The sequence below is a fragment of the Dreissena polymorpha genome, chromosome 8 (genome assembly GCF_020536995.1).
Source record: "Dreissena polymorpha isolate Duluth1 chromosome 8, UMN_Dpol_1.0, whole genome shotgun sequence".
In the NCBI taxonomy this organism is placed as follows: Eukaryota; Metazoa; Mollusca; class Bivalvia; order Myida; family Dreissenidae; genus Dreissena; species Dreissena polymorpha.
The window spans coordinates 94,261,237-94,274,591 of record NC_068362.1 but is presented as its reverse complement, the minus strand read 5'-3'; the positions used below and the strand labels follow the sequence as shown (position 1 = coordinate 94,274,591).

The 13,355-nt window shown below is 37.6% G+C and overlaps 1 protein-coding gene and 1 long non-coding RNA gene across 3 annotated transcripts in view; both read right to left on the bottom strand.

Annotated features, from left to right (window-relative positions):
- Positions 1-537: 537 nt before the first annotated feature.
- Positions 538-13,355, bottom strand: part of LOC127841230 (telomerase protein component 1-like) — a 153,018-nt gene continuing 140,200 nt past the window's right edge. For both annotated transcript variants that reach the window (XM_052369888.1, XM_052369889.1), the window contains 2 exons: positions 11,236-11,349; positions 538-3,114 (listed from right to left, as the gene is read on the bottom strand). In XM_052369888.1, the coding sequence (XP_052225848.1) occupies positions 2,986-3,114; positions 11,236-11,349 (243 nt within the window). In that variant the 3' untranslated portion in view covers positions 538-2,985. The remainder of the gene's footprint in view (positions 3,115-11,235; positions 11,350-13,355) is intronic.
- Positions 8,742-10,735, bottom strand: LOC127841231 (uncharacterized). The gene is made up of 3 exons (XR_008030803.1): positions 10,013-10,735; positions 9,299-9,876; positions 8,742-8,925 (listed from the first exon to the last, which is right to left on the bottom strand). It is a non-coding gene; the product is annotated as an uncharacterized LOC127841231 (long non-coding RNA).

The window sequence follows — 13,355 nt, the reverse complement described above, 5'->3', positions numbered from 1 at the left end:
CCCAATCTAAATTTACAATGATTTTCATTGATTTATTGGTCCCTTTGGTTCATTTTAATATTTTGTTTAGTATGAAAATTCCAGTTCCTTATTCGATTTGAATAAGGAACCAGTTCCCTATTCCTTATCCAAACCGATTGAGGAACTATGTTATTATTAAATAAACAAAGTAGAAATGTTCTGCAATTAATATCTGTTACACCCGACATACATTTACAATAATTTTCGTTGAGACGTTCGCTCATTTTGACTTGTAATCTATAGAAAGAAAATTCCAGAATAAGGAAACCATCCAAATGTGTATGGTGGATTATTTTACGACAATACTTCCACACTTGTCGGCCATGTTATTACCATTAAAATAATTTAAAGAATTGTTTTAGTGTACCGTTTAAAAATTAAAGGAATGCCGATTTTGTTCAATTTCCTAAAAGAGACGTGTACTTTTGGTTTTTAAGAAAAATATTGACAATTACCGATGACGACGTCTGGCGAATCAGCCGTTGTGCAAACAGAAATAAATAACAAACACAAGTACAAATATATTGCAATGTATTTGTAAACGTCATGTCAAGTGTGTGTATAAATTACGATAAAATATCACAGAAATAAGTTATGAAAGGGAAACTCGTAACAATAGTACAATATATTGCACATATATTGGATTCCTAGAACACGCATCCTTAGCTTTGGTAACACAAAGATAGCGGACACGCGGTGGTTCACAACTTTACACAATTAAATGTAAAAAAGATGTATTAACTATAGATATGTAATGTATACACGGCAACTGGTATTTCAATAGCTAAGTTTACTTACATCAGTATTTTTCTATATATGAAATATAACAAAACAAAAAGGAAAAACACATAAGTAATTATGTATAAAGCCTCAACAATACGAAATTCATATCAAACGGATTTCCCTGAAAATTATTCTTAATAATGGCATCTTTATCACAGCATTGAATATTTCGTAGATGTGCAGGACACATATTTCAATCGAAGACCTATCAATCTTTTCTTCATTTTAGGTGAAGAAGAGAGATGAAATATTTGATTCTTCATAAAACTTTCACGAATTTAACAAGTAACACAATTTAGTGAGTGACAATATGACTTATAATCGTTTTGAATTAAATTTGTATCAACCAAATTGAAGAATTGGGTCACTCTTTCTCTTCAGGTCTTGTTACAAGCTCTGGAATGACAATGGCATACACATGCCTCAGTTGTTATGACAGGAATCAATCATAGTTCCATTAGAGACGTAACAACACATTAAATTTTATGTACCCCCGGTACTATGTTTCTATCAATTACCCTGTGGTTTAGGTTAAGGGCATCTACACAAACGACAGCTGCTATGCTACTAATTGGGGCTAGGGGTAATGGATCAGTTGTTTAAATAATTAAGAAAATATTAGGTAAATTAAAAATCATTATTAAAATAATTATTAATATTAATAATTAATAACAAAAATATTTCAATTTATTAAGAAATTTAAACTAGCATTTTGTCACAATGTGCTTTTTCAATATATAAGTATCTGCAATAAATCAGCGTCAAAATTAAACTAATTATGTATCATTTTTACAGGCAAGCAAAGTTGATTATAAAATTTTGTAAGATACTGGACAATTTTTCACTACAAAGAAAACCCTTTTATATAGCCTGAAACAACTTTATACATCCTGACTCTCTAATATTTGAGATGGATGAATAAAACATGCAAAGAACAACATATAAACATATGACAATAATGGACAAGTAAGCAACAATCCTTATTATTTGATTAGCAAATAAAAGAATGTGAAAAAGTGGAATGTTCCAGGTTTGTATACTTTCATACATGGTTTCCATGCATTGAGCAACAAAAAATGATTTCACATTTGCACTTGTCAATGTACACACATGATTTGTACATCTGTTTATAAAGGAAACAATAAATGTTTTATAAACAAACAAATAAACAATCGGAGCTAAAAGTCAACATCAAAATTATAACCACACAGTATAAAGACATTTTATACACAAGAGCCTGCTCAGCTCAACAAAGTATATACGTATGTATATCATACACAAATATGCCTTGATTCAATAAGTAAAATGTATATAATAATTCGAATATTTTTTTTAATTTTGCATTTTTTTTAATGTTTATAAAACAATAATATTCATAACAGTAAATATTGACACAACACTAGAATTTTGTTAAAGTTAAGAACAATCAAATGACACAAACAAAGTAACAAACTGAAAACATACTAAACAACATTACACAAGCATAATTCAACAACTTTTCATGTGCACATACATTCACTTGTCATTCAGTGTCAATGTTAACTTTTCAACAGCTATTCTGTAGTCATAGCAACCAAAACAAATATCTTACGCAATTTTTAAGCAAACCAAAGGACAACACATAACACCCATATCAATAATATACACAATACGTACAACTTTTTAAATAACAAGCAGAAACACACACACACACAATTTTAAATAAAACATTTATTTATTATGAACAGTAATCTATTAACATAAATTGCAAAATTCAATATTGTTCATAGGTCAAACTTATCAAATAACATTTATAGTAACAAACAATTGTCAAACATATGATATACATAGTTTCATTCATTTTCATTTATTGTTAATTAATCGATATACACAAATAGTTCGTAACACAATTGCGCTACCCATAATAATAGCCATGCATCCACCCAATTGTTTTTTGTTTATCAATGATCAACATAAATATGAAGATGATTTTGAATCAAATGTGATATAACACATGTGCAACTTAAATACAAACTAACAAAAACTACATTATTTAATGGATTACATTTGTGCCATTTGTATTGGGTACATTTAAAATTATTATTACTTGTGTTTTTGTGTTTGTGTGTGGCAAATAGCTAGTATGTTTCTAAGAATTTATGTATAAAGTTCAGATTTCAACCCCACAGGCTCTTCATAGTCCTATCCCCTCCAGACCAGGAAGTTCACGTATCCAAGTTTGTCGCCATAGGCAATAGGAATGTCAGTGGAGGATTGGTTGTCAAGGAAACACATTGAGGTCACAGGGGCTGAACAGAAAAATTGACCAACCTGCAAAAACAAATTCAGAAAATGATAGGCACTTTAAAATAAGTAGAAATATACATGTCTGGCTCTGGAAAAATCGGGCTTTATACATGTGCATAAAGGGTTGTCCCAGATAAGCATGAGCAGTCTGCACAGGCTAACTAGGGGCAACACTTTCAGACTTGACTAAATGTCATACATGAAACACACTTTTCCAAGAGCGTGGCTCATATTGTTTCGAGCTTTTTTAACCAAATTTCTGCTAAGGTAAGGTAAGGTAAGGCTTTTTTTATTATTACAGTTTGACTTAAAATAGTAAAACTGAATGATATTTGATTTTTTTTCAAAATTTTGATGCTTGAACAACACAGGTTCATGAAATTGCCTAAAAATAATAAACTTTTTTTATGACTAACATAACTTATGTAAGTTACTTTAATATCTAATGTGTTAATAAACTGGTTTATTTTTAAATGATGAATTAAGATTTTTTATAAATATTTAAACACTTTCACAACAGAAAAGTTGTGTTCATAAAAATATACAAATCCATTCAAGGCAAAAAGTGCCTTCCATGTTTAGCCTGTGCGAACTGCACAGGCTATTTTGTACAACATTTTAAGCACATGCATTAAGCTCTATTTTTTGAGATTGCAACTCATACTGATCTTACAAGCCTGCAAGATCGCCGCTAATATTGATCTTACTCACCTGCAAAATCGCGGCTAATATTGATCTTACACACCCACAAGATCGCAGCCAATATTGATCTTATACACCTACAAGATTGCGGCTAATATTGATTTTAAACACATGCAAGATCACATGCTCATATTGATGTTACACACCTGTGAGATAGCCGCTCATGTTGATCTTACACACCTGCAAGATCGCGGCTCATATATATGTTAGACACCTGTGAGATCACCGATCATATTGATCTTACACACCCTCGTGATTGCTGCTCATATTGATGTTACACATCTGCAAAATCACCACTCATATTGATCTTACACATCTGCAACATCGTGGCTCATATTGATCGTACACACCTGCGTGTTGCTGCTCATATTTATCTTACACACCTGTGAGATCGCGGCTAATATTGATCTAACACACCTACGAGATCGCGGTTCAAGTTTATCTTACACACCTCCCAGATCGCGGCTCATATTGATCGTACACACCTGCACAATTGCAGCTAATATTTATCTTACACACGTGCTTGATCGCGGCTGGTTTTGACCTTAAACACCTGTGAGATCGCCGCTCATATTGATCTTAGACACCTGTGAGATCGCCGCTAATATTGATCTTACACACCTGTGAGATCGTCGCTAATATTGATCTTACACACCTGTGAGATCGTCGCTAATATTGATCTTAGACACCTGTGAGATTGCAGCTAATATTGATCTTAGACACCTGTGAGATTGCCGCTAATATTGATCTTAGACACCTGTGAGATCGTCGCTAATATTGATCTTACACACCTGTGTGATCGTCGCTAATATTGATCTTAGACACCTGTGAGATTGCAGCTAATATTGATCTTAGACACCTGTGAGATTGCCGCTAATATTGATCTTAGACACCTGTGAGATAGTGGCATATATTGATTATATATCTGCGAGATCGCCTTCATATTGATCTTACATACCTGCAACATCATGGCTCATATTGATCGTACCCATTGTGAGATTGTGGCTCATATTGATGTTACATACCCTTGTGATTGCCGCTAATATTGATCTTACACATATGCGACATCGTGGCTCATATTGATGATACACACCTGAGAGATCGCCTTCATATTGATCTTACACACCTGCAACATTGTGGCTCATATTGATCGTATACACCTGCGTGTTGCTGCTCATATTTATCTTACACACCTGTGAGATCGCGGCTTATATTGATCTAACACACCTACGAGATCGCGGCTCATATTGATGTTACATACCTGCCAGATTGTGGCTTATATTGATGTTATACACCTGTGAGATTGTGGCTCATATTGATGTTACACACCTGAAAGATTGTGGCTCATATTGATGTTACACTCCTGTGAGATTGTGGCTCATATTGATGTTACATACCTGTGAGATTGTGGCGGGTATTGATGTATACACATGCGAGATTGTGGCTCACATTGATGTTACACTCCTGTGAGATTGTGGCTCATATTGATGTTACACTCCTGTGAGATTGTGGCTCATATTGATGTTATATACCTGCCAGATTGTGGCGGGTATTGATGTTACACTCCTGTGAGATTGTGGCTCATATTGATGTTACATACCTGTGAGATTGTGGCTCATATTGATGTTATATACCTGCCAGATTGTGGCGGGTATTGATGTTACACTCCTGTGAGATTGTGGCTCATATTGATGTTACACACCTGTGAGATTGTGGCTCATATTGATGTTACACACCTGTGAGATTGTGGCTCATATTGATGTTACATACCTGTGAGATTGTGGCTCATATTGATGTGACACTCCTGTGAGATTGTGGCTCATATTGATGTTATACATCTGCGGGATTGTGGCTCATATTGATATAATACACCTGCGAGATTGTAGCTCATATTGATATAATACACTTGCGAGATTGTGGCTCATATTGATGTTACACTCCTGTGAGATTGTGGCTTAAATTGATGTTACACACCTGCGAGATTGTGGCTCATATTGATATAATACACCTGCGAGATTGTAGCTCATATTGATATAATACACCTGCGAGATAGTGGCTCATATTGATGTTATACACATGTGAGATTGTGGCTCATATTGATGCTATACACCTGTGAGATTGTGGCTCATATTGATGTTATACACCTGTGAGATTGTGGCTCATATTGATGCTATACACCTGTGAGATTGTGGCTCATATCGATGTTATACACCTGCAAGATTGTGGCTCATATTGATATAATACACCTGCGAGATTGTGGCTCATACTGATGCTATACACCTGTGAGATTGTGGCTCATATTGATGTTATACACCTGCAAGATTGTGGCTCATATTGATGCTATACACCTGTGAGATTGTGGCTCATATTGATGTTATACACCTGTGAGATTGTGGCTCATATTGATGCTATACACCTGTGAGATTGTGGCTCATATTGATGTTATACATCTGCGAGATTGTGGCTCATATTGATGCTATACACCTACAAGATTGTGGCTCATATTGATATAATACACCTGCGAGATTGTGGCTCATATTGATGCTATACACCTGTGAGATTGTGGTTCATATTGATGTTATACACCTGTGAGATTGTGGCTCATATTGATGCTATACACCTGTGAGATTGTGGCTAATATTGATGTCATACATCTGCGAGATTGTGGCTCATATTGATGCTATACACCTACGAGATTGTGGCTCATATTGATATAATACACCTGCGAGATTGTGGCTCATATTGATGTTACACTCCTGTGAGATTGTGGCTCATATTGATGTTACACACCTGCGAGATTGTGGCTCATATTGATATAATACACCTGCGAGATTGTAGCTCATATTGATATAATACACCTGCGAGATTGTGGCTCATATTGATGTTACACTCCTGTGAGATTGTGGCCCTAATTGATGTTACACACCTGCGAGATTGTGGCTCATATTGATATAATACACCTGCGAGATTGTAGCTCATATTGATATAATACACCTGCGAGATAGTGGCTCATATTGATGTTATACACATGTGAGATTGTGGCTCATATTTATGTTACACACCTGTGAGATTGTGGCTCATATTGATGCTATACACCTGTGAGATTGTGGCTCATATTGATGTTATACACCTGTGAGATTGTGGCTCATATTGATGCTATACACCTGCAAGATTGTGGCTCATATTGATGCTATACACCTGTGAGATTGTGGCTCATATTGATGCTATACACCTGTGAGATTGTGGCTCATATTGATGCTATACACCTACGAGATTGTGGCTCATATTGATGCTATACACCTGTGAGATTGTGGCTCATATTGATATAATACACCTGCGAGATTGTGGCTCATATTGATGCTATACACCTGTGAGATTGTGGCTCATATTGATGCTATACACCTGTGAGATTGTGGCTCATATTGATGTTATACACCTGCGAGATTGTGGCTCATATTGATCTTAAACACCTGTGAGTTTGTGGCTCATATTGATATAATACACCTGCGAGATTGTGGCTCATATTGATGTTATACACATGCGAGATTGTGGCTCATATTTATGTTACACACCTGTGAGATTGTGGTTCATATTGATGCTATACACCTGTGAGATTGTGGCTCATATTGATGTCTTACACCTGCGAGATTGTGGCTCATATTGATGTTATACACATGCGAGATTGTGGCTCATATTTATGTTACACACCTGTGAGATTGTGGCTCATATTGATGCTATACACCTGTGAGATTGTGGCTCATATTGATGTTATACACCTGCGAGATTGTAGCTCATATTGATGCTATACACCTGTGAGATTGTGGCTCATATTGATGTTACACACCTGCGAGATTGTGGTTCATATTGATATAATACACCTGTGAGATTGTGGCTCATATTTATGTTACACTCCTGTGAGATTGCAGCTCATATTCATGTTACATACCTGCAAGATTGTAGCTCACATTGATATAATACACATGCGAGATTGTGGCTCATATTGATGTAACACTCCTGTGAGATTGTGGCTAATATTGATGTTATACACCTGCAAGATTGTAGCTCACATTGATATAATACATCTGCAAGATTGTGGCTCATATTGATATAATACACCTGCGAGATTGTGGCTCATATTGATGTTATACACATGCGAGATTGTAGCTCATATTGATATAATACATCTGCAAGATTGTGGTTCATATTGATATAATACACCTGCGAGATTGTGGCTCATATTGATGTTACACTCCTGTGAGATTGTGGCTCATATTGATGCTATACACCTACGAGATTGTGGCTCATATTGATATAATACACCTGCAAGTGTGGCTCATATTGATGTTACACTCCTGTGAGATTGTGGCTCATATTGATGTTACACACCTGCGAAATTGTGGCTCATATTGATATAATACACCTGCGAGATTGTAGCTCATATTGATATAATACACCTGCGAGATTGTGGCTCATATTTATGTTACACTCCTGTGAGATTGTGGCCCAAATTGATGTTACACACCTGCATATTGTGGCTCATATTGATATAATACACCTGCGAGATTGTAGCTCATATTGATATAATACACCTGCGAGATAGTGGCTCATATTGATGTTATACACATGTGAGATTGTGGCTCATATTTATGTTACACACCTGTGAGATTGTGGCTCATATTGATGCTATACACCTGTGAGATTGTGGCTCATATTGATGTTATACACCTGTGAGATTGTGGCTCATATTGATGCTATACACCTACGAGATTGTGGCTCATATTGATGCTATACACCTGTGAGATTGTGGCTCATATTGATGTTATACACCTGTGAGATTGTGGCTCATATTGATGCTATACACCTACGAGATTGTGGCTCATATTGATGCTATAAACCTGTGAGATTGTGGCTCATATTGATGCTATACACCTGTGAGATTGTGGCTCATATTGATGTTATACACCTGTGAGATTGTGGCTCATATTGATGCTATACACCTACGAGATTGTGGCTCATATTGATATAATACACCTGCGAGATTGTGGCTCATATTGATGCTATACACCTGTGAGATTGTGGCTCATATTGATGCTATACACCTGTGAGATTGTGGCTCATATTGATGTTATACACCTGCGAGATTGTGGCTCATATTGATCTTAAACACCTGTGAGATTGTGGCTCATATTGATATAATACACCTGCGAGATTGTGGCTCATATTGATGTTATACACATGCGAGATTGTGGCTCATATTGATGTTACACACCTGCGAAATTGTGGCTCATATTGATATAATACACCTGCGAGATTGTAGCTCATATTGATATAATACACCTGCGAGATTGTGGCTCATATTTATGTTACACTCCTGTGAGATTGTGGCCCAAATTGATGTTACACACCTGCATATTGTGGCTCATATTGATATAATACACCTGCGAGATTGTAGCTCATATTGATATAATACACCTGCGAGATAGTGGCTCATATTGATGTTATACACCTGTGAGATTGTGGCTCATATTGATGCTATACACCTACGAGATTGTGGCTCATATTGATGCTATACACCTGTGAGATTGTGGCTCATATTGATGTTATACACCTGTGAGATTGTGGCTCATATTGATGCTATACACCTACGAGATTGTGGCTCATATTGATGCTATACACCTGTGAGATTGTGGCTCATATTGATGCTATACACCTGTGAGATTGTGGCTCATATTGATGTTATACACCTGTGAGATTGTGGCTCATATTGATGCTATACACCTACGAGATTGTGGCTCATATTGATATAATACACCTGCGAGATTGTGGCTCATATTGATGCTATACACCTGTGAGATTGTGGCTCATATTGATGCTATACACCTGTGAGATTGTGGCTCATATTGATGTTATACACCTGCGAGATTGTGGCTCATATTGATCTTAAACACCTGTGAGATTGTGGCTCATATTGATATAATACACCTGCGAGATTGTGGCTCATATTGATGTTATACACATGCGAGATTGTGGCTCATATTTATGTTACACACCTGTGAGATTGTGGCTCATATTGATGCTATACACCTGTGAGATTGTGGCTCACATTGATGTCTTACACCTGCGAGATTGTGGCTCATATTGATGTTATACACATGCAAGATTGTGGCTCATATTTATGTTACACACCTGTGAGATTGTGGCTCAAATTGATGCTATACACCTGTGAGATTGTGGCTCATATTGATGTTATACACCTGCGAGATTGTAGCTCATATTGATGCTATACACCTGTGAGATTGTGGCTCATATTGATGTTATACACCTGCAAGATTGTGGCTCATATTGATGCTACACTCCTGTGAGATTGTGGCTCATATGGATGTTACACACCTGCGAGATTGTGGTTCATATTGATATAATACACCTGTGAGATTGTGGCTCATATTTATGTTACACTCCTGTGAGATTGCAGCTCATATTCATGTTACATACCTGCAAGATTGTAGCTCACATTGATATAATACACCTGCGAGATTGTGGCTCATATTGATGTAACACTCCTGTGAGATTGTAGCTCATATTTATATAATACACCTGCGAGATTGTGGCTCATATTGATGTTATACACATGCGAGATTGTAGCTCATATTGATATAATACATCTGCAAGATTGTGGTTCGTATTGATATAATACACCTGCGAGATTGTGGCTCATATTGATGTTACACTCCTGTGAGATTGTGGCTCATATTGATGTTACACACTTGCGAGATTGTAGCTCATATTGATATAATACACCTGCGAGAGTGTGGCTCATTTTGATGTTACATACCTGCGAGATTGTGGCTCATACTGATGTTATACACCTGCAAGATTGTAGCTCATATTGATATAATATACCTCCTAGATTGTGGCTCATATTGATGTTACACTCCTGTGAGATTGTGGCTCATATTGATGTTACATACCTGCGAGATTGTGGCTCATATTGATGTTACATACCTGCGAGATTGTGGCTCATATTGATGTTACATACCTGTGAGATTGTGGCTCATATTGATGTTACATACCTGCGAGATTGTGGCTCATATTGATGTTACATACCTGCGAGATTGTGGCTCATATTGATGTTACACACCTGCGAGATTGTGGCTCATATTGATGTTACATACCTGCGAGATTGTGGCTCATATTGATGTTACATACCTGCGAGATTGTGGCTCATATTGATGTTACACTCCTGTGAGATTGTGACTCATATTGATGTTACACACCTGCGAGATTGTGGCTCATATTGATGTAAAAACATGGGAGACTGTAGCTCATATTGATGTTACATACCTGTGAGATTGTGGCTCATATTGATGTTACATACCTGTGATATTGTGGCTCATATTGATGTCATACACCTGCCAAATTGTGGTTCATATTGATCTTACAAACCTGTGTTAGAACTTCTTCTGTCTTTTCCCATATTTTTATCGTAGAATCCTTCGATCCTGTGAAAACAACTCCATTCTTAGTCTCCAGAACGCTTGTAACATCTCCTGCATGAACCTGATCAAAAACATACCACTTATAAGAAACCCCAAAACACATTAGCCTTGCTCTGGGAAAACAGCACAGGCTAATCTTGGCTGACACTTAACACACATGCATTAAGTCCGGCCAAAACAGGCTAATCTTGGCTGACACTTAGCACACATGCATTAAGTCCGGCCAGCACAGGCTAATCTTGGCTGACACTTAACACACATGCATTAAGTCTGGCCAGCACAGGCTAATCTTGGCTGACACTTAACACACATGCATTAAGTCTGGCCAGCACAGGCTAATCTTGGCTGACACTTAACACACATGCATTAAGTCCAGCCAGCACAGGCTAATCTTGACTGACACTTAACACACATGCATTAAGTCCAGCCAGCACAGGCTAATCTTGGCTGACACTTAGCACACATGCATTAAGTCCGGCCAGCACAGGCTAATCTTGGCTGACACTTAACACACATGCATTAAGTCTGGCCAGCACAGGCTAATCTTGACTGACACTTAACACACATGCATTAAGTCCGGCCAGCACAGGCTAATCTTGGCTGACATTTAACACACATGCATTAAGTCTGGCCAGCACAGGCTAATCTTGACTGACACTTAACACACATGCATTAAGTCCGGCCAGCACAGGCTAATCTTGGCTGACACTTAACGCACGTGCATTACGTCCAGCCAGCACAGGCTAATCTTGGCTGACACTTAACACACATGCATTAAGTCCGGCCAGCACAGGCTAATCTTGGCTGACACTTAACGCACGTGCATTACGTCCAGCCAGCACAGGCTAATCTTGGCTGACACTTAACACACATGCATTAAGTCCGGCCAGCACAGGCTAATCTTGGCTGACACTTAACGCACGTGCATTACGTCCAGCCAGCACAGGCTAATCTTGGCTGACACTTAACACACATGCATTAAGTCCGGCCAGCACAGGCTAATCTTGGCTGACACTTAACGCACGTGCATTACGTCCAGCCAGCACAGGCTAATCTTGGCTGACACTTAGCACACATGCATTAAGTCCGGCCAGCACAGGCTAATCTTGGCTGACACTTAACACACATGCATTAAGTCCGGCCAGCACAGGCTAATCTTGGCTGACATTTAACACACATGCATTAAGTCTGGCCAGCACAGGCTAATCTTGACTGACACTTAACACACATGCATTAAGTCCGGCCAGCACAGGCTAATCTTGACTGACACTTAACACACATGCATTAAGTCCGGCCAGCACAGGCTAATCTTGGCTGACACTTAACACACATGCATTAAGTCCGGCCAGCACAGGCTAATCTTGGCTGACACTTAACACACATGCATTACGTCCAGCCAGCACAGGCTAATCTTGGCTGACACTTAACACACATGCATTAAGTCTGGCCAGCACAGGCTAATCTTGGCTGACACTTAACACACATGCATTAAGTCTGGCCAGCACAGGCTAATCTTGGCTGACACTTAACACACATGCATTAAGTCCGGCTTTCCTACAGCATGGGTTATGTACATCCTGTCCAAATACAGCAAAACAGCAACAACAATAGTTTTTTCATTCCACCAGTTAGGCCTGTATATCATGCCACCAGGAAATATTATAAGCAGAGTTTCTTAGGTATCAGAAATTACTCTGTACTGTTCTATGAGACATTTTTATTTAATGGCAGGGATCGTGCATATGTATATAGCTTGCACAAAATAATTTTCTCCAGTTGGGACTGTATATCATTCCACCAGGAAATATTATTATTGGCTATGAGAAATAACTTTGTACTGTTCTATTATACACATTTATTTTTATTTAAAGGCTGTGAATATGCACATTTATATAGCTTGCACAAAATAATTATTTTTATGCAAATGAAACATTTAAAGAAAACAGCAATGCTATGCAAAAAAAGCAGACAGTGTGTAAACATACAAGAATGCAAAACAGGTATCAACAAGATATGTGTTTGTGAAATACAATACTCCCTACTCAACTTTCCAGCCGCACGGAAGCT